At 41.8% G+C, this 20,966-nt stretch overlaps 1 protein-coding gene across 1 annotated transcript; it reads right to left on the bottom strand.

The window, feature by feature from the left end:
* Positions 1-16,817: 16,817 nt before the first annotated feature.
* Positions 16,818-18,886, bottom strand: LOC126064576 (protein FAM90A27P-like). Its single transcript, XM_049863783.1, has 3 exons — positions 18,807-18,886; positions 18,267-18,375; positions 16,818-17,609 (listed from the first exon to the last, which is right to left on the bottom strand). The coding sequence occupies exons 1-3, from the start codon at positions 18,884-18,886 to the stop codon at positions 16,818-16,820; spliced, it is 981 nt and encodes a 326-aa protein (XP_049719740.1).
* Between the last annotated feature and the right edge of the window lie 2,080 nt (positions 18,887-20,966).

The following is a 20,966-nucleotide window of genomic DNA, read 5'->3' as shown; positions in this document are numbered from 1 at the left end:
TCTTGTTGTGTGCCCAAAGGCTCTGCAGTTCTTGCACTTCCTCTGTGGGTAGAGAAGGGTGCTTGGTGACTCAGCAAAAATAACAGGCAGCTTTCAAAGGTCAAGATGCTATCAGATTTTAATAGTTAGGTCTTGTTTTGCTGGAGGGAACATCTGCACATGGCCCGATAAGTGTAAGGAATTTCAGGAGATTATGGTCCTGCTCGTGTCAGAGCATGGAACTGGGAGGAACAAATAGAGAGTGTAAGGATGAGGTTTTTGAGCCAGATTTCAAGAAACTGAAGAAACACTAGGCTGGAAAGGACACTAAATAGGGAGAAAGATAGCCCCTCAAAAACTATGTATGGGCTAATTAACCAGGTGAGAATGTCACAAACCAGACCAGCCTTGAATGAGAAAGAACAATAAGTTAAGAACATAGAAAGTTATATGTTCCAACCATCTCTCTAGAATGCATGCAGCCCTTCTGGTTCCTGGGAGGTCCAAGCCTCCACTTACCCTGGGATCCTCCTCTTCTGGTTGGGGAGCCCTCTGCACCACCGGTCCTCTCCTTTGCCTCTTCATGGTCTGGGCTTTATGGTGTCTCTGGGGCTGACGCTATGTGTAATCAACGGCCGTCTGCCTCAGCTCCATGAAGCTTCAGGCCAGTCTTCCTCAGAAATTGATTTTTGGTTTCCTGAGTCACAAGATAAGGAAAATATTTTATATAAATGGAGACGAAATTCCTCATGGACCTTCTTCTCCCAATGGGCATGAAGGTGCCTCTCTGCTGACTAAGTCAAACCTAAATCATTTTCCTATGCTTGCAACATGATCTCATTCTCTGCCATGATTACCTCCTCCCACAAAGGGAGCCTCCCTCAGACAAAACTCTTGACACATAATTAGTGAATTAGAATTTACACCATTGAATGCCTGATTCTAATTTTTATAGTTTACCATAATCAACTGTATTAGGGAAAAAAAGCCAAAGTTTCCCCAGACTTACAAAGGGATAGAAGGCTATGGGAACACTATGTCTGTTCTTTGTCAAATGTATAGAAAAGTCTGGGAAAAAATGTTCTCTTCTTAAAAGCTAAAATTTCCACCCTTTACATGAAGCAGTTGAGTCAATTCCAACTCATAGCGACCCAATAGGACAGAGTAGAACTGCCCCATAGGGTTGCCAAGGAACAGCTGGTGGATGCCAACTGCCCACCTCGGGGTTAGCAGCCCAATGCTTAACTACTACAACACCAAGACTTCGCCTTTTACATGAGAGGAGGCAATTTCCAATGACAAATTAACACATAAATTATTGTCTCCCCTAGTAGATTGGGACCTTCACAATTGACGACCTGGACTGTTTGGCTTAGTGGTTTACCTTCGTCATCTCACTTTATAACTTGTTTCTAATAAATGCTCAATGAATTTACATTAACTAAGAACGTACCATTGAATTATTTACTCTTTTAATTACTTTGGCAAAACTACCAGGACTCTATACCTGCTCATGCACTATCCCAGACAGGGCATTGGAATATCTTTAATTTGAAACTCAAATCTTAATGTAATAATTAGAATTAAGAATGATGCATTTTATCAGTCTTTAAAATGCTAAGGAATATTTACCTCAACACCAAGAGTCAAACTACTGTAGATTGTCACAAGTACTATTTCTCTGAGCATTGAAAAGAACTAAAATTTAAAAAAAGAAAAAAGACTAACCTGAAGCCCAGCTGTCTTTGGCTGTCTGTCAACGGATCCTCAATAGATGGTTACTGGGACGGCTCCGAGGTGCAGTTTCCAAGACTTCTGAGGAAAGGTCACTCTGAGGGTGTTTCAAAAATAGGGAGTAAGAGTCCTTCCCAAAGACTCTGGATGGCCTAGTTACCCAGGATACGAGGCCACAAACCTAGAGAGAAGACCAGAAGCAACTGACCAAGAATGACAGACTCTCAAGCTTTTAGGTTGTCTCAACGTCATGTGATTCGTAAGCTCTTTAATCCAATCAATCCAATCCAATCACATTCAATGAATGCAACATAACCCAAACTCACTTGATCTAATTAAATCTTAAGGTGGGATCCCTTGAAATGTAACTCACTCAATCTAATGCAATCAGTCAATAATTCAGTTTGACTTAATCCAATCACTTTTACCTGATCTACTTAACCTAATACAATTAATTACCGTTACCTAATCATCTAATTTGTTATTTTGTTGTTTAAGATTTTCAGTGTAAAAAAAAAAAAAAAACAAAAATCTGGAAACCGAAGCAGCTACTAGCTAGAGAAGGAATCCAAAGGAAGAAGGGAGGGAAAGTGTGAAAGGAAGTGCCCAGACATTCATTTGGGACCAAGATGGTAGAGCTGGATGTTCATGGGGACAGTGTCAGGTCTTGGCCACCAAGGTCATAGGGTCCAGGCTTCTTCCCAGACAAGTAACACTGGGCACAAAAGTACTGACCATCTGCCCTCCTCAGACCTTCAAGGACACAAGTTCTCAAGGCACGTGACCCTACACAGTCCATTCAGACCTCATGGATAGGCACCTGGCCACAGCAGGATATGCACATGAGTTGATACATGATAAGTATTCAAAGAGGAGATGGATTCAGGCTGAGTTGGAAGGGCAGAGGCCTTTGAGAGGGGACAGTGGGGTAGGGTGGGCAGGTTCTTGGACTTTGCCAGGCTGAAGAGACGAGAAGGTGGATTCCAAGTTCAAGAGAGTTCAAATCCACCAGCTGCTCTTTGGAAACCATATGAGGCAGTTATCCAATATCCTATAGGGTCACTATGAGTCGGAACTGACTCCACTCCAATGGCTTTGATTGTTTTCTTTACTTTTTTATTTTGGTTTGGTTTGGTTTGGTTTTTTAATCCAGAGGTAATTGCTGAGTTCCAGTCTCAAGGGATCTGATCATATCTTTAGATCCAACCCCCCATGTAATGTAAACCATTCACTCTAAGGCAATCAATCCAATCAAATTCAGTTTAAATTAATCCAATGACATTTACCTAATCTTGTTAATCTAATTCGATCACGGTAATCTAAGCATCTAATTTGTCAATTTGTTCTTTAAGATTTCCAGCTTAATATTAGCAGTTGTAGTTTTTATTTATATTTTTTAAAAAATCTTCCAAGCCCTGAACTCATGAAACTTTTACTCTAAATTTTCTAATGCATGTCTATATTTTTCCAATTCTATACATAGCCCTTGATACATTTCAGGTATATGTTTACAAATTATGAAAGACAGGCATATGATTACATTTGTTCTCGTCCAAGATTAACAACCAAAAAAACCAAACCCGTTGCCACCCAGTCCATTGCTACTCATAGCCAACGTATAGGACAGAATAGAACTGCCCCATAGAGTTTCCAAGGAGTGGCTGGTAGATTCCAACTGCTGACACTTGGATAACAGCCGAGCTATTAAAACTGTGCCACCAGAGCACCTATCCAGCATTAAAAAAAAGTAGTTATTACCTTACTGATGTGCGAAACCAACTCTGACATTTCAGAATTTACTATACGTGAGCGCTGTTTAGGGGCAATATATTCTATCCATTAGTCTCTGGTTTTCAAATGGACAAACACTCTATGATCTCACTTATGTGAAATAAGCAAATACATGTTCCCGTTGTGGTTAGGTGCTGTCAAGTCAGTTCCAACTCATAGTCGCCCCATATACAACAGAGTGGAGAAGTGCCCCATCCTGCATCATGCTCACAATTCTTGCATACTTGAGTCCATTGTGGCAAGCACTGTATCAATCCATTTCCTTGAATGTCTTTTTCCCTGACCCTCCACTTTATCAAGCATCATGTCTTTTCCAGGCACTACTCCCTCCTGATGGTATGTCCAAACTATGTGAGACAAAGTCTTGAAATTCTTGCTTCTGGCTGTGCTTCTTCCAAGACAAATTTCTTGCAATTCTGTCAGTTCATGGTATATTTGATATTCAACACCAATTCAAAGGCATCAATTCTCCTTCCATCTTTCTTATTCATTCTGTAGCTTTCCCATGCATTTGAGATGATTGAAGCACCATGGCTTGGGTCAGGTGCACCTTAGTTCTCAAAGGGACATCTTTGTTTTTTAACACTTTCAAGAGGTCATTTGCAGCAGCTTTGTCCAATACAATGTATCACTTGAGTTCTTGTCTGCTGTTTCCATGGTCGTTGATTCTGGATCCAAGTTAAATGAAATGCTTAAAAACTTCAATATTTTCTCTGTTTATCAGGATGTTGCTTATTGGTCTAGTTGTGAGGATTTCTGTTTTCTTTATGTTGAGGCATTGTCTTAGGCTGGATTCTCTAGAGATGCAAAACCAGGAAAACATAAAAATAGAGAGAGAGAGAGAGATTTTTAACAAGGAAATGGCTCACACGGTTGTTAGAGATTGTAATATCCCAAGTCCGTGAGGCAGGAAAGAGATTTCCTCTGACTCATGTAACACAAGGGGCTTGAGAACCCAAGATCGGCAGGCTGGAAAGCAGGGCTACTGTAGGCTTCTCCCGACTAACATAGGCTAAATCACTTAGCAGGTAGATAACCGTCCATGCCTTTGCCAACTGAATTAGGTAGAAGTCTTTTTTTTTTTTTTTTTTGTCTTATTAACATACAGTCGGGGGCACCATGGGGAAGTTAAATTTTATCCTCTTCTTATAGCAATACAGAACAAAATGGAACAAGTCAGAGCTAATAAAAGCACCAGGTTTCTCCCATCTGTCATCACTAAGGAACCCCAAGAATTTGAACCTCCACACCCATCCAGCAGCAATGAATTTGAACATGGCAGTGCAAAACAGTTCTACAATCTCATTTCTTCCATGAGTCAGAGAGGGTTGCTGGGCATTTGAGCAAATGCCCACACCTACCATCAACAAAGTAGATCACAATGGACCCAGGAAAGGTGATTTCTTCTGCTTTCCCCTCCCTCGGTATCACGGCGGCACAGTGAGAATGAAGCACCAACCCACCCTGCTATAACGAGGCAGTGTGAGTCAGACTTCCACTTCATCCCTCTCTGGGGGCAGGGGCACCCAGTAGGAAACTGACCTTGTACTCACACCTAGAGGCAACAAGATGGTATGACGCTGTGCCCCATTTTCACCAGTAATCCGCCAGTACTCCTTGCAACCTCAGGCTCCAAAGTACATCACAAACCTGCTTACTTTACCCACCTGCACTGGACCCTTAATCCTCCCCTTCACTCCTTCAGAAGCATCATGAGCAGTCCTCTCTATTCACTGTTCTCATTCTATATTGGCCACAGGCGATTCCTTGGACATAAATTCTTTGTGCTCTGAAGACTTGAGAACAAAATCAGCTTCCTCAAACAATGACTTTTCCTCCACATGAAAAGAGTTCAAACACACACATCTTTGCATAAAAAAATGCCTTATGTTAGATAGGCCATGTGTCTATCATTTTTACAGATCTCTCCTGGTAGTCACCATTACAACAGCTAGATTATTACTTATGTCACACATTTAAACAGTCTGTAATAATTTATCCACTTTAACCTTTCAATATCAGACATTTTATTTTGCAATTTACTTTTTGCCTATACTAGAATATTTTTTTTAGAATGTAAGTTCTCTGAAGATAGAGACATTGCATCATTTCTACTTAAGCACCACAAAAAAGTCATGGTCTGAAACATCAAAGACCTCAACAAATAGCTGCTAACAAATTGAACATTTGATGAGTAAGTTAATAAGATACTTTAGATAACATACAAAATAAAAATAAACTGCAAAATAAAATTTGTGGTATTCACTCCTGACGCAGGATTGTAGGGAAATTTCCTCCCCAGTTTCCTACAATATTCTTGACCTCACACCTTGCTTGGCAGCAACATCTGTAACACTTGCTGAAGAACCTGTCTTGCAACCTATGCTAGACCCATGATGCTTCTCCTACATGAATCATTTATGCCAAGGATTCCTAAACATACCTGAGTCACAAGCCCCTTAGGATCACATGATGCTATAGATATACACACATCATATACTTTGCAGCCTACATGAAGTGCTTTGTTAGCCCTCGAAAGGCATATCTCAAACAATTTATTCCTTAATAGGTCTCAAGGTTATAAGAAATTCTACAGCAAAGCAAGGAAAGGGCTTATTCTGAAAGGGGCGAGAACTTATCATGCAGCTTCAACCCTCTCCCTGGCCAGCTTTCATGAAAGTTTCACTTACAGAATGGAATCTACCCTTTCAAATATTTATTTCCTCAGGATGTTCTTTTTCAGGTTCATTTCATCCAGTGCAAACAGTGGGTATTTGTAGACAATGTTTGCATAATAGATATCAAAGGAGCACAGCTGCGTGATTCAACACAGGTGAGTTACTGTATTCAGCCCCAGGAGTTCTGTGGCATTCAGAAAACAAGACCCTCTCCATGTCTGCAAAGGTCTCCCACGTATTCATTCTCTCAGATACCTCTGAGTTCTTCAGGGAGAAAATATTCCCTGGAAACCAAATCTGAATGTAGAAAATGACCCATTTTCTGACCCTGAATTCTGGTAATGTTTCCACCAAGGTGCTCAAAATCCATCAGGGCTGACCAATGTTTTTCCTCTTAAAGATGAAACTTTCATTCCCTTTTAAGTGACTAGGGCAATATCAGAGGACATTTCAAGCATAAGAAATAAATGCATCATGAGGATTTAGTCACAGAACATTTATTTTTCCACGTATCCATTCATCTTTCCCATGTATGTACACGTTTGAAATTAATAAAATAGAGGACATGCATCACATTTTGTTCTCAGCCTTTCACCTAGCATCTACATTTATTTTCTGACTGACCCCAATCTTTGTAATTATGTTTAGATATGCATAAAAATAAAAAGTGTCCACGAGATCAACAATGACAGCAAAAACATTAAAAGAAAAATTGCCCATTATGACTCAACACAATGTTCCTGTTTTTTAAGATATCTACCAACATAATCCATTTTTCAAAAACTGCTAGTGTCTACGTATCTGCAAGTACTGATCTGTTGAAGTGGTTTGCTTTGTTTTTGTGTTTTTTTACCAAATACTATATTCATGATTTCTAAAAGCATTTTACCATTCTGTATCTTTATGGTATGTATTTACAATAAGTAGGCATTGAACAGAGATCTGATTTTTTAGCTCAATTGCATGCTGAAAATTCTTGTTGAGGATTTTCCTAGTATGAGCTTTCTTTATATTGCCTCAATGTTGCTGCCTGCTGATCCCAGCCTGCAGGGTACCAGTTCAAGCCAGGTCAGGTCTGGCAAATCCTTACTGCTTCTGAACCCTCTCTCCCTCCTGCTGTCTCTCAGTCCAATTCCACAATGTTGCCTTTGATGTTCAGGTTTCCTAGATTGTCATATATAATTGATACACTTGTTTTTTTTCAGATCTTTGTCATAAGAGGGACCACGGGAAGCGTCTGACTACTCCACCATCTTGGACCCGCCTCTCCCAGTATCAGTTTTCTAAGGTGAACTCCAGATGAAGTCTTTTTCACTTGGACTGTAGAATTAGGATCTCATCAATGTGACATCTTTAGTGCTGACTTAGGGATGAGTGATCACTGTAGACTTTCATTCATTCATTGCACTGACAGTGTTTTGTACATGTGGGAATCCTCTCATGTCCCAAAAGTGTTGTTCCATGAGTAATGAGATTTCCATGTTTATGTCATAGAATTTTCTTTGCCATATGAATTATCTGGTGCTCCCCAAGCAGCTTGTTACTCCTGGCAAAGCCTTTCCTGCCTTCTTTATTTTTTCAAGATTTATTCCTACTCTGAGTTTCTTGTGTATTCCAGTGCTGGAACTCCAGATGAAGATTCTTCCACAGTTATTACAGAAGTAAGGTTTCTGTCCATGTGAATTCTCTGGGAGGTAAAATGGAAACTTTCTGGTAAAGGCTCAACTTCTTCTATTACAAAAATAGGATGTCTATATTGTATGAGTTTTCCAGTGTGTATAAAGGTGATAGACAATGATAGATCAACCCTGTGTGAGTTCTCTGTGTATATAAACTTGGGAGCCTTGTCTAAAGCCTTCTTCACATTCACTGTATTTATAGGTTCCTCTCCAGCGTGACTTCTCACACATTCTTGAAAGCTAGCACTTTCATGCTCTACCCCATAGATGACATTTATATGGTTGCTCCCAGTATAAATGAATTCATGTTGTTGAAGGATTGAATAGTAACTATACGCCCTTCCACAATGATTACAAACATAGAGCTTCTATCCTATATGAGTTCTTTCATGTTGCCCAAGATGAAAACTTGGAATAAGTGCTTTCCCACAGGCCTGACTTTTATGATTTCTCTCTATTGTGAAAGTGTTTGTATAGTCACTGAAGTCTCTTCCACGGTGATTACTAACATAGAGTTTGTGTCGAGTGTGAGTTCTTTCATGTTGTTTAAGGTCACAGTATTTTCTGATAACTCTCATACACGGCTCACTTTTATATGATTTTATTCCCATGTGAGTAATTTCATATTCTCTAATGTGAGAGCATTGTCTAAAGACTTTCCCATATTGATGACCTTTGTATTACTTCTGGTCAGTATGAATTAGCATATGTTGGCTAAATGATGAATGAAAACTGAAGGCTCGTCAACAGTCATTGCAAGTATATGGTTTCTCTCCTATGTGAGTTAAACCTGTTGAATAGGAGGAGAACAACCTCAGGCTCAGGTAGTGGGCAGAGCCTGTTTGTGAATTAGAAACCCTAGGATAGTGCAGGTGTGAAGAGGAAGTGTTGTTTGGCTGAAGACATGAGAGATGGAGACCTGAGTCAGAGGCTGAGATAAGGTGAGAGAGCTGGCAGGTAAGTGGAGAGTCTTAAAAACAATAGTTGGATTTGAATGGGCTTCTGGAAGGAAGGACCCAGCTGAAGAAACAGAAGTTGAATGGGTTCCCGTCTGCACTCAGGCTCTCTGGCCAGAAACAGACCCTGGGATCCTGGGCTTTCTTCCCAGCCTCTCAAGATCACTGGTGGAAACCCTGCACACATTGCAAAAGTGACCTTGAATAGACTCCCTTGCCTTCATCTGTTCTCCACCCCGGAGACCACCTAGTGTGATACCTAATAACCCATACCACATTGGACCTATCAGCCATAGCCTTTCCACATTCTACCTCCCAATTGACTCTCCCCGTCCACCTCTGATCTGTTCCCAGATGGGTAGAATTGGATGTATCCCAAAACGGCCACACACATAGGAACAGCTGAATGACAAAGACTTGCATACCATCCTAATATCAGGTTGAAAGGAACTACAGAGCCTACCAAGACGACTCTGTGTCCCTACCAAGACTGTCATGACCTGGGCTCCAGACCTTTGATGCTAACCAAGAAGTGGACTCTCCTTAAGCCCTTCAGAACCTCAGAATGCTGGCAACATCTAGGAAAATAGAGAACTGACATACCTACTAGCAGAAAGAATCGCGGGGAATAAGGGAGATAAAGCATGAATGGAGGGACCCAAACATTCATGTGAGATCAAGATGATAGAGCCAGATGTGGGTGGGGAAGGTTCCAGGGCCTGGCCACAAAAATTGTGGGATCCATGCTTCTTCCAAGAGATGTAACACTGGACACAAGAGTACTGACAATCTGCCTTCCTCAGAATTTCTGGGACACAAGCTGCCAAGCCATCTGACCTTACACAGTCCACTCAGATCTCACAGCTGGGCACTGGGCCACAGGGAAGAATGTACGGGAGTTGTGTGCATGCTGAAGAGTCAAAGGAGAGATAGAATCAGCCCACCTTCCAACAGAATCCTGACCCTCTCTCCCACCTGTAATCTGTCTCCAGATGGGTAGATTCAATACATGTCCCACAAAAGACAGACACAGGAGGAACTCAGTGACAAAGGCTTGTCCATCGTCATAATATCAGTTTCATGGTAACTGTAGAACCTAGCAAGCTGGTTGAGTGACCCTACCACAACTGTCATGATCTGGGTTTCTGATCTGTCATGCTTTCTTCTCAAGTGTACTAAATTCCAAAGTCCTCGATGAGAGGTGACTTCAGGCTTCAAATGCATGCAATAGGGCTTTTTAGAATTGCTGGGCTATCTCCCAGTCCCAGATTTCCCCATCATTTGCCAGTGCCCCTCTTCAAGCTCTGCCAATGGTTTCTGGGGGGATTTCCATGTAGATGGTAAACAAGCTGAGACTGAGCCTTCCTGTATAGAGCAGTCAGTTCTTCACCACCCTCACCACATGTCCGGTGATCCAAAAAGGTATATACAGGTTCCTAGGTGTAATCAACTTGAACCTGGGGGAAAGAAGCCTGCCTGGCACCCCACCCCAGGCAATACGGGGCCTGCCCTTCTGCCCATAGACAACTGAGACTATGCTGGCAATGTCTAGGGAAATTAGGAACCCAAAGCAGCTACTAGGGAAGAAGAAATTCAATGAAAGAGGGAAGTAAAGTAAAATGAAAGGGCCAAAACATTCTTATGGGACCAAAGTGGTAGAGCTTGATGTGGGTACAGACAGTGCCAGGTACTAACCAACAAGGTCTTACAATCAAGGCTTCTTCCCAGACATGTAGCACTGGGTACAACAATGCTGTCATTTCTACCACTCTCAGACCATCAAGGTCACAAGTTCACAATGCATCTAACCATACACAGTCTACTGGAATCTCACAGATAGTCACTGTGTAGTGGGGGGATGCGGATGCGAGTTGAGTGCATGAAGAGAAGTGAAAGGGAAAATGAACTCAGACTGAGTTAAATAGGCAGAGACCATACAGAAAGGACAACAGAGTAGGGTGGGAGGTCCTTCTGTGTTGTGAGACTGAAGAGATGAGAAGATGGAGCATGAGTCAAAGACACAGAGGAGGGCACTGGCAAGTAAGCTGGGATTCCTAAGTTGAGTTGGCTTGAATGGGTTTTCTGAAGTAAGTATCCAAGCTAAGGAACAGGAGCTGAAGGGCCTCCTATCTTAGCTCAGGCTCTCTCTGGCCAGGATCAGAACATGGAGTCCTGGCCTTTCCTCCTGGACCCACAGGAGCCAGGATGGAGGCCCTGGATGGCTTGCAAAAGGACCTCCAAGCCACTTCCTTTACTCTCATTCTGAATCCACCCCTAGAAAGCATCTCAAAAGGCATCCTCCTGGTTCCTCCTCATTTGGGACTTATTTAGACACAGCACTTCCCTGTTCTGCATTCAAATGCCACTGCCACCCACAAATTGTGACTCTTACTTCTTTTAGGTAGAAAGGGACAATGTCACAAACAAGACAAAATGACTGAAGCACTTCATTGAGAATTGCTTTCCCGCCACCCTAAAACCAGGCAGAAGGAGGTGCAGAGTTTAGCAAGGTGACAGTGGGCCCTGGGATTCAAGTTGTGATCTAACTTTCCTTCTTCATTGCTTTGTCACTAAGTGTGCTGATTTCCAGAGATCTACGCAAGATTATATGATAGAATTTGGAAAGACCAACAACTTCTTCACTGCAAATCCCTTTTTTCACCAACATCAATGGCTACTATATATGGAGACACCACCAGGTGGAGTAAAATGGGATCAAATCGACTACATCTATGGAAAGAGATGTTGGAAAAGTTTAGTACCATCAGTCAGAGGAAGGCCACGGGCCAGCTGTGGAACATACCATCAATTGCTCATATGCAAGTTCAAGTTGAAACTGAAGAAAATTAGAACAAGCCCACAAGAGCCAAAGTACAACCTTGAGTATATCCCACCTGAATTTACAGATCATTTCAACATTAGAGTTGATGCATGAACACTAATGATCGAAGACTAGACAAGTTGTGAAGGGACATCATATATAAACAAAATAAGAGGTCATTAAATAGACAGGAAGGAAAGAAACAACCAAAATGAATGTAAGAAGACACTCGGATACTTGCTCTTCACCATCGAGCAGCTAAAGCAAAAGGAAGAAATGATGAAGTAAAAGAACTGAACAGGAGATTTCAAAGGGCGGCTGGAGAAGACAAAGGAAAGTATTATAATGACATGTGCAAAGAGCTGGAGATACAAATCCAAAAGGCAAAAACACACTCGGCATTTCTGAAGCTGAAAGAACTGAAGAAAAAATTCAAGCCTCAATTTCCAACAGTGACGAATTCCATGGGGAATATATTAAACGACCCTGGAAGTATCAGAAGAAGATGGAAGGAATACACAGTCATTATACCAAAAAGAATTGGTCGACATTCAACCACTTCATGAGGTAGCATATGATAAGGAGCCAATAATACTGAAGGAAGAAGTCCAAGCTGCACTGAAGGCATTGGTGAAAACAAGGCTCCAGGAGTTGACGGAATAGCAGTTGAAATAGTTCAGCATATGGATGCTGCACTCGAAGTGTTCTCTCCTCTATGGCAACAAATTTGGAAGACAGCTACTTGGCCAGCCGACTGGAAGAGATCCATATTTATGCCTACTCCCAAGAAAGGTGATCGAACAGAACGAACAAGTTAATGAAAACTATCATTAATATCACATGCAAGCAAAATTTTGCTGAAGATCATTCCAAAGCAGCTGTGGCAGTGTATCAACAGAAAATTGCAAGAAACTCAGGCAGGATTCAGAAGAGGACATGGAACCAGGGGTATCATTGCCGATGTCAGATGGATCCTGGTTGAAAGCAGACAATACCAGAAGGATGTTTATCTGTGTTTTATTGACTATGTAAAGGTATTTGACTGTGTGAATCATAACAAATTATGAAAAACATTGCAAAGAATTGGAACTGCAGAGCACTTAACTGTGCTCAGGAGGAACATGTCCATACACCAAGAGCCAGTTTTTTACACAGAAAAATGGTAAACCACATGCTATAATGTCAGAAAAGGTGTGCGTCACGGTTGCATCCTTTCACCTTACCTATTCAATCTCTATGCTGAGCACATAATCCAAGAAACTGGACTATATGAAGAAGAATGGGGCATCAGGATTGGAGGAAGACTCATTAACAACCTGTGCTGTGCAGATGACACACCCTTGCTTGCTGAAAGTGAAGAGGAGTTGAAACATTTATTGATGAAGACTGAAGACCAAAGCCTTCTGTGTGGATTACATCTCAACATCAAGAAAACAAAAATCCTCACAACTGTACCAATAAGCCCCATCATAATAAATGGAGAAAAGATCGAAGTTGTCAAGAATTTCATTTTACAATCAAGAAATCAGTCAAGAAATCAAAAGACCCATTGCATTGGGCAAATCTGATACAAAGCAACTCTTTGAAGCGTTGAAAACCAAAGATGTCACCTTGAAGACTACACTGCACCTGACCCAAACCGTGGTATTCTCAATCGCATCATACGCATGTGACAGCTGGACAATGAATAAGGAACACCGAAGAATTAATCTTTTTAAACTGTTGTGTTGGTGAAGACTATTCAATATATCATGGACTGCCACAAGAACAAAGAAATCTGTCTTGGAACAAGTACAACCAGAATGCTCCTTAGAAGCCAAGATGGCGGGACTGCTTCTTACATACTATAGACATGATGTCAGGGGAGATCAGTCCCTGGAGAAGGACATCCTGCTTGGGAAAGCACAGGGTCAGCAGAAAAGAAGAAGACCCTCAATGAGATCAATTGACATGATGGCTACAAGGATGGGCTCAAGTAGAACAATACTTGTGATGATGGTGCAAGACTGGGCAGTGTTTTGTTCTGTGGTACATAGGGTAGCTATGAGTTAGAACTGACTCAAGGGCACCTAACAACAACATGCAAGAGGTGGAGACCTGGTGGGGCTTCCAGATTATCTGCTTCTTTACAAACACCCTGATCCCATTCTGGGCTTGTTTCCACGTCCACCTCCCAGTAATGGCTGCCAGAGGTGAACAGAGGGGAGCCAAAGACACACACAAAGTTAAATCTCTCAGCACAATCTTCCTAATGGTGGATGAAAACTCATTGTCGAACACAGGTTCTCAGAAATTACGAGGATATTGTTGTCTGTGTCAACATCTAAGGTCATATCCACTTGAATCTTCAGCATCCTTTCGTCCACAGAATAGGTGCCAGCTGGGGCTCCAGTTCCTTGATACTGGAAACCACCTCATGCAGCTGGAAATTCTATCTGATGTCTTTCTTCCTAGTAATCAGAGGGCAGAATGCACACAATAAAATTTCCCACAAGGCTCCATCTGCAGTGAATTGAAGCAGGAAAGCAGCAGGCATTGCCACATTTCAGGTACATGGGGTTTTCAGGATAACACCAGCATATAGGACATCTGCTTGCTTTTTCCATTGTTCAGCCATGGACACTTTCTTTCTATCAGCACGTTCTTCTCTGGCTTCCAGTGTCTTCTACCAACAGTCAGTTGTGGAATGATGTCCACAGACTCAGAGCTTTTATAAAGAGTCCCTCCTCCTACCTACTGACATCCTGACTCTCTTTAATTCAATCAAACATTGATTATATTCTGACATCAATGATATTTTTACTCATACAGTGGAGAAGTTACAACAACCTAAGTAGATAATTTTATCTTGAGAGTGATTTATTTTAAATATGAAACAAATGGGAGAGTATCATCTAGACAGGATCCTGTATATTAAGTCTGTTCATCTGGATTTAGAATTGAAACATTTAAAATGAAATATTTGGCATCAATTGTAATCCTTAAGAATGGAGCTATTTTGAAATACTTCTTGCTCACAAAAGTAAAACCTCAGCTTTAGATAAAGGAATTCAAACCATATCAGAAGGCTTTTTAGGAATTGAATTCATGACACCACAGTAATTTCTGAAAGGAATTTTTCTGTAGAGTCCAAAGATTCTGTCTTAAAAGCATAGTAAAAAAAAAAAAAAAAAAAAAACCCAAAACCGTTCTGCAATACTCCAGGTCAAGCCAGTCAAGGTCCTAGTTTTTGGTTGACTCAGCAGGTACCACCACCAGATCAACAACCCTATGTTTATTTGGAGTCCTGGTGGCAGAGGGGATGAGAGCTCAGCTGCTAATGTTCTAGACAGAGAGAGGTCAAACTCTGCCTAAGCAGGATTCAGCACTTGGCTGCTAACAGACCTCAGAGGTCCAACCATGTGGAAATCAGCTTCCAAAAAGATGACGGCCTTGGAAAGCCTATGGGCAGATCTGTAGTGTCACATCTGAATCAAAATCAACACCTCAGCAAGGGGTTTGGGTTTTTTCTTTTTGTATGTATGAAAGTATGGATGTATGCAAATATGCACATGCATACATGTATACATAATGTTTATTTATCTTACTATCTCAGTAAATTTTATTCCACAACCAGTTTGCAATGTTCTTCCATTTTGTGAGATTTCTTGCTTCTTGTAGATTGAGTCTTGCCTCATCAATATAACTGCCTCAAACACTGCTTCATTAACATCGTCGATTTACATCACACAGGAAAATCGCATCAGATGACACAATGGGGGACAATCACACAATACTGGGAATCGGCCTAGCCACATTTTAAGGGGACACAATTCAATCCATAACAAAGTCCTTTGCCCACTGTTTTGATTGGGTTCTTTGTATATTTGTGCTTTGGTTGCAAAAGTTCCTCTCTTTCTTTTTTTGAATTTGGATATGAGACACTTATTAGATAGGGTTCCTCATACCTTTCTCCTCATGTGTACACTGTGTCTTTACTTTCTTCATATCTCCACATCTTTCTTATGCACCTTATCGCCCAACTAGTAGGTGTCTATGCTAAAGGAATGAGGTCCCGGAGACATAAAAAAGCCCTCTAGAAACAGGTGCTGCATATGGAGGGAGAAGCAAGTTATTTGCTATTCCTAAGGAAATCAAAGTCCCTAAAAAGCCAGCCCCTTTTTCTTGATCAGGTTAGCAAATGTAGATAGCAACACAGTAAATTTCTATTTCTGGGCTAAGCACCCGTGTAAATTCAAGTTCACCAAGTGACTCATATGAGACAAGTCAGTCCCCAAGTAGTGCTTCTCACAACTTAATCTGCACATGAATCAATTGAGAATATTGCTATTTTGATGCAGTAGGGCTGGGTTGCACCTGAAAATGCGTATTTCAAGCAAATTCTAGGTCCAAGAATAAACTGTGTGTATGGAAGTTCTTCTTACTATCCAGTTAATCAAACAAATACATATTTACATGGACCTTTGGGGTTTAGAGTATGTGCAAATAAAAATACCCACACAAAATGTCGTACCTGTGAACATTTTATTAACATTGAAGAAAATTTACAATACAACTTTCCAGTAAATGTAAATAACAAAAAAGATCAATAGAATATTCCCAATGCTGGTTTCCACTTAAACATTCCCACAGACTCAAAACCTTAGCCTCAGTACACGGCACTGCTTAAATCAGACAGATCCCACTGATGGGTTCTTTAAGTCTTTCCAAAACTTACTCACTTTCACACCAAATACAATGAATTACATAGCTTCCAGTGACAGTATACTTGAATATTTACTCCCATGTTGACTTAGTTCCTATCAAAATGACTAAATTACAACAACTGTTTACTATAGGCCTGTTGCATAAGGTCCATATTATATACAACTTAATATGCAAAATTAAAATAGGCAGTCTCGGCATGTCTGTCTTTTGACAATACCTGAGAGTCCACCATTGCACTCCCACCACATCTGAGGATGTGATTCAACAAATACACCCTGTTCCCTGCATCTTTCCCCTCTGTGCTCATTTAGTCACAATCCATTGATGTGAGGCTTGAGGCTGAGGGTCCCTACCATAGAGGTCTCACTCCCAGTCACTCCCCTTAAAAGGAGGCCAGAAGCCTCACTAGAATCCGGGAACTGTGTCTCTCACAATACTCAAGAACCTAAGGGCTCCCTACAAGAGGTGTAGGCTACTCAGGAGGGAGAGAGGTGGGAGATGTTCTGAACCTGGAGCTCCACTGTCCATTTTCCATTCTTGTGAAGACAATTCTGAGTGGCTGTCGTGCAACAGAGCTAGAAAGTGGGGGTGGAAGGATAGGGCTGGTTTCGACAGTATTCAGTTGAGGTGTACTGTGTGGCGGCTGGAGGTCAGTCATTCCGGTGACTTGGGGTGGCCCGTTGGGTCCAAATTCAGTTGAATTGGAGAGAGGCTGGCCAGCTCCCACATCAGGTCTCTTTCTGCTCTGTTGCACAATCTCTAGGGTTGTGAGTTTTGCTTTCTTCGCAGGATTCAAGCAGTTTTGTTCGGGGGTCTGGGCAGATCTTTTTCCTGGTGCCTGAATGCTGAGTGGAGAGTCCTGGCCCCTTCTACCTCTGGCAGGCTGTGGACTGGATTTTGAGATCCTATCAGGACCCTGGGCTTGTGCCTTGGGGTTGAGGACGTGGCCCAGGGCAAGGGTTTTTGAGGCCGGCTGGGAAACATAATAAGCACAAGCATCACATCTGTTGTCTGTTGTCTTGGCCAGGACGGTAGAGTCCCGGCCAAAGTGTTTGGTTGCTGGCTGAGAAGAGTCAGTGATATCCACTTCTTCTTTAGTTTGTCCGTGACATGAGAAGAAGCTTGGATCGTGATCTTGGATAGGAGACCTTTCAGGGAAGATGGATTTCTGGTCAGGTTTCCTTACAGGTGGCCAGTTTCTGAGAGAAGGGTCCAGGGCAGATCGCATCTTGGTAGTGTGAACGGGCATGGGCCTGCAAGGGTGCTGTGGGAGAAGACACCGCAGGGCATATATTAGGCTTTCCTCCAAGTCAAGTGGAAAAGAAAAATCAACCAACATAAAGGCATGAAAGTTTTCGAATTTTCTCTAACAGTGGAAGAAATACAGGCAGTCTCTTTGGATATGAAGAGGTACCCAACCTCAGTTAGGCTCAGGGAAAATAAGCTGCAATATCAGCTAGATACATTGTTCCCATCACACTGAAAACTATCAACTCTTGTACTATCGTGTCTTGCTTAATGACGTTGAACAAGCCCTTTCCTACAGACTTCTATGGGGTGGACATGGCTAAAGGTCTTTTGAAGGCAGATGGATGGCTAATGTGTTTTCAAGAGATATTTGGAAATATGTATCACAACTTAAAAGATGCATATTTTCCCATGTAGGAGTCTACCTCTTGGAAGGCATCTGACTAAATCACTTATACCTATGCACGAAATGCTCCCACTAGCATGTTTTTGGTAGGCACACAAGAAATATTACAAAAACAAAGGGAAAATGGCATCCAAAATGCATACAAAAATTTGAAATTCTATTGGCCAGAACAGAATTTTAAAACCTCTTGGCACAGAAGGGACATGAGAGTGAAGAAAAACTCACTTACACAGAAGAGAAATAGAGCAGGGAACCTGCTTGACTCACCCTTAAGTAGTCACAAGATTCTGTCGATTCCTTCCAATTTTGCTGCTGCTTCCCTTCGGGTCTCTTGGGAAATTTCTGGAGTAGAGCTTTTCTGTCATACTCTCCTTGCCTGATGGGAAAAAGAAAAACGTGTTAAGAGGACACACCCCAGGTTACTCTCCCAACATAAGATAAGAATTCTGGGGTCCCAGTTCTATTGTTTTGGGATGAGGGAGGTATTGAATCACTGTGATCTTTTCCAAGGCTGCCCAGTCCCTCATCTCAGATTCATCCTACAACCCATTCACCCCCACATTTTGTCCATTCTGTACTGTAAGCTACATTCTGTTGTATTGTCCCTGCCATGTTCAAGTTCAAAGCTCCAAGATTTACCCTGGCCCCGCCCCTTGGTGATTATCCGGGAGCATATTCAGCCCTTGGCTATTTCTCTCCAGTTACCCTGTCCTATTTCTCTCCAGTTACCCCGATGGCAGGACACACGACATAGAGATGAAAACACATCATCTCTTTCAATACACAAGGACTTTCCATGTTCCTCACCTTTGTCTTTGTTCCTTCTCTCTTTCCAAGTTGTTAAAGGGCCAAAGAGTCTGAGGCTCCTGGGGTTTCTTTGGCTCCATGTTCTCCTTCATCTTCTTTGAGCCCAAGGCTTTCGGCACTACAACCCTACTCCAGCACTTTATGGGACACCTCTTACTCCTTGCTGTGTGCCCAAAGGCTCCGCAGTTCTTACACTTCCTCTGTGGGTGGAGAAAGTGCTGGCTGGTGACTCAGCAGAAATAACAGGCAGATTTCAAAGCTCAGTATAAGATCAGATTTTAATAGTTAGGTCTTGTTTTGAGAAGGGAACATCTGCACATGGCCCGATACGTGTAAGGAATTTCAGGGGATTATGGCCCTGCCCATGTTAGAGCAGGGGACTGGGAGGAACAACTGCGAAGTCTAAGGATGAGGATTATGAGCCAGATTTCAAGACATTGACAAACACTAGGCTGGAAAGGACACTAACTAGGGAGTAAGACTCCTCCTCAAACACTATAAATGGGCTAATTAGCCCAGTGAGAAGGTCGCAAACAGGACCAGCCTTAAATGAGAAAGAACAGTTGAGTTAAGGACACAAAAGTTTACATCTTCAAACCATGTCTCTGGAATCCATTCAGCCCTTCTGGTTCCTGAGAGGTCCAAGCCTCCACTTACCCTGGGATCTTCCTGCTCTGGTTGGGGAACATTTTGTGCCACCGGTCCTCTCCATTGCCTCTTCATGGTCTGGACTTTATGAGGTCTGTCAGGCTGACCCTATGTGTAATCAACTGCCGTCTGCCTCAGCTCCTTCAAGCTTCAGGCCAGTCTTCCTCAGAAATTGACTTGGTTTCCTGAATCACGAGATAAGGAAAACATTGTATATAGACGGAGACAAAATTCTTCATACGCCTTCATCTCCCAATCGGTACGAAGGTGCCCACTAAGTCAAGTCTAGATCATTTTCCTCTGCTCGCAAAGTCATCTCACCCTCTATCATGATTACCTCCTCCCACAAAGGGAGCTCTCTGCCCTCAGATCAAACTCTTGTCACATAGTTGGTGAATTAGAATTTGTACCATTGAATGAATGGTTCTGATTTTTATAATTTAGCATAATCGACTGTACTAGGAAAAAAAAGCCTAAGTTTCCCCAGACTTACAAAAAACTCAAAGGTTATGGGAATGGTATGTCTATTCTTTGTTAAATTTATATAAAAGTCTGGGTGAAAAAATATTCTCTTCTTAAAAGCTAAAACTTCCACCTTTTACATGTTCCAGTCAAGTCGATTCCGACTGATAGCAACCCTATATGACAGAGTAAAACTACCCTATAGGGCTTCCAAGGAGTGGCTGGTACACTCAAACTGCCACCCTTGTGGTTAGCAGCCCAGTGCTTAACCATTGCAACACCAGGGCTTCACCTTTTATATGAGAAGAGGCAATTCCCAATGACGAATGAACACCAAAAATCATTGTCTCCCTTAGTAGATTGGGACCTTCACAGTTGATGACCTGGACTGTTTTGTTTAGTGGTTTACCTTCATTGTCTCACGTTATAAGTCATTTCTGATAAATGCACAATGAATCTACATGAAATAAGAATGCACAATTTAATTCTTTAGTCTTTTAATTACTTTGGGAAAACCACCAGGACTCTACAACTACTCATGCACTATCCCACACAAGGCAGGACACTGGGCTATATTTACTTTGAAACTCAAATCTTAATGCAATAATTGAATTCAGAATGATACATTTTATCAGCCTTTAAAATGCTAAACAATGCTTACCTCCATACAAAGTGCCTAAACACTGTAGATTTTCAAAAGGACTATATCTCTGAGCATTTAAAAGAAGTTAAAATTAAAAAAATAAATAAAAGACTAACCTGAAGCCCAGCTGTCTGTGGCTGTGTCAACAGATCCTTAATGGATGGATACTGGGATGGCTCCGTGGTACAGGTTCCAGGGCATGAGATTCCAAAATAAGCAGTAGGATTCCTTCTCAAAGCCTCTGAATAGGCTAAATAGCCAGGAAAGGAGCTCACAAACCTGAAGAGAAGACCGGACTGGACTAAGAACAATGGACTCACAAGCTTTTATGCTGTCTCAAAGTCATGTGATTTATGTGCTCTTTAATCGAATCAATTCCATCCATCACATTCAATTAATCCATATAA

This window comes from Elephas maximus, chromosome 21 (genome assembly GCF_024166365.1).
Source record: "Elephas maximus indicus isolate mEleMax1 chromosome 21, mEleMax1 primary haplotype, whole genome shotgun sequence".
Taxonomy (NCBI): Eukaryota; Metazoa; Chordata; class Mammalia; order Proboscidea; family Elephantidae; genus Elephas; species Elephas maximus.
Note: the sequence above shows the minus strand (reverse complement) of the source record. Positions and strands in the feature narration are given on the sequence as shown.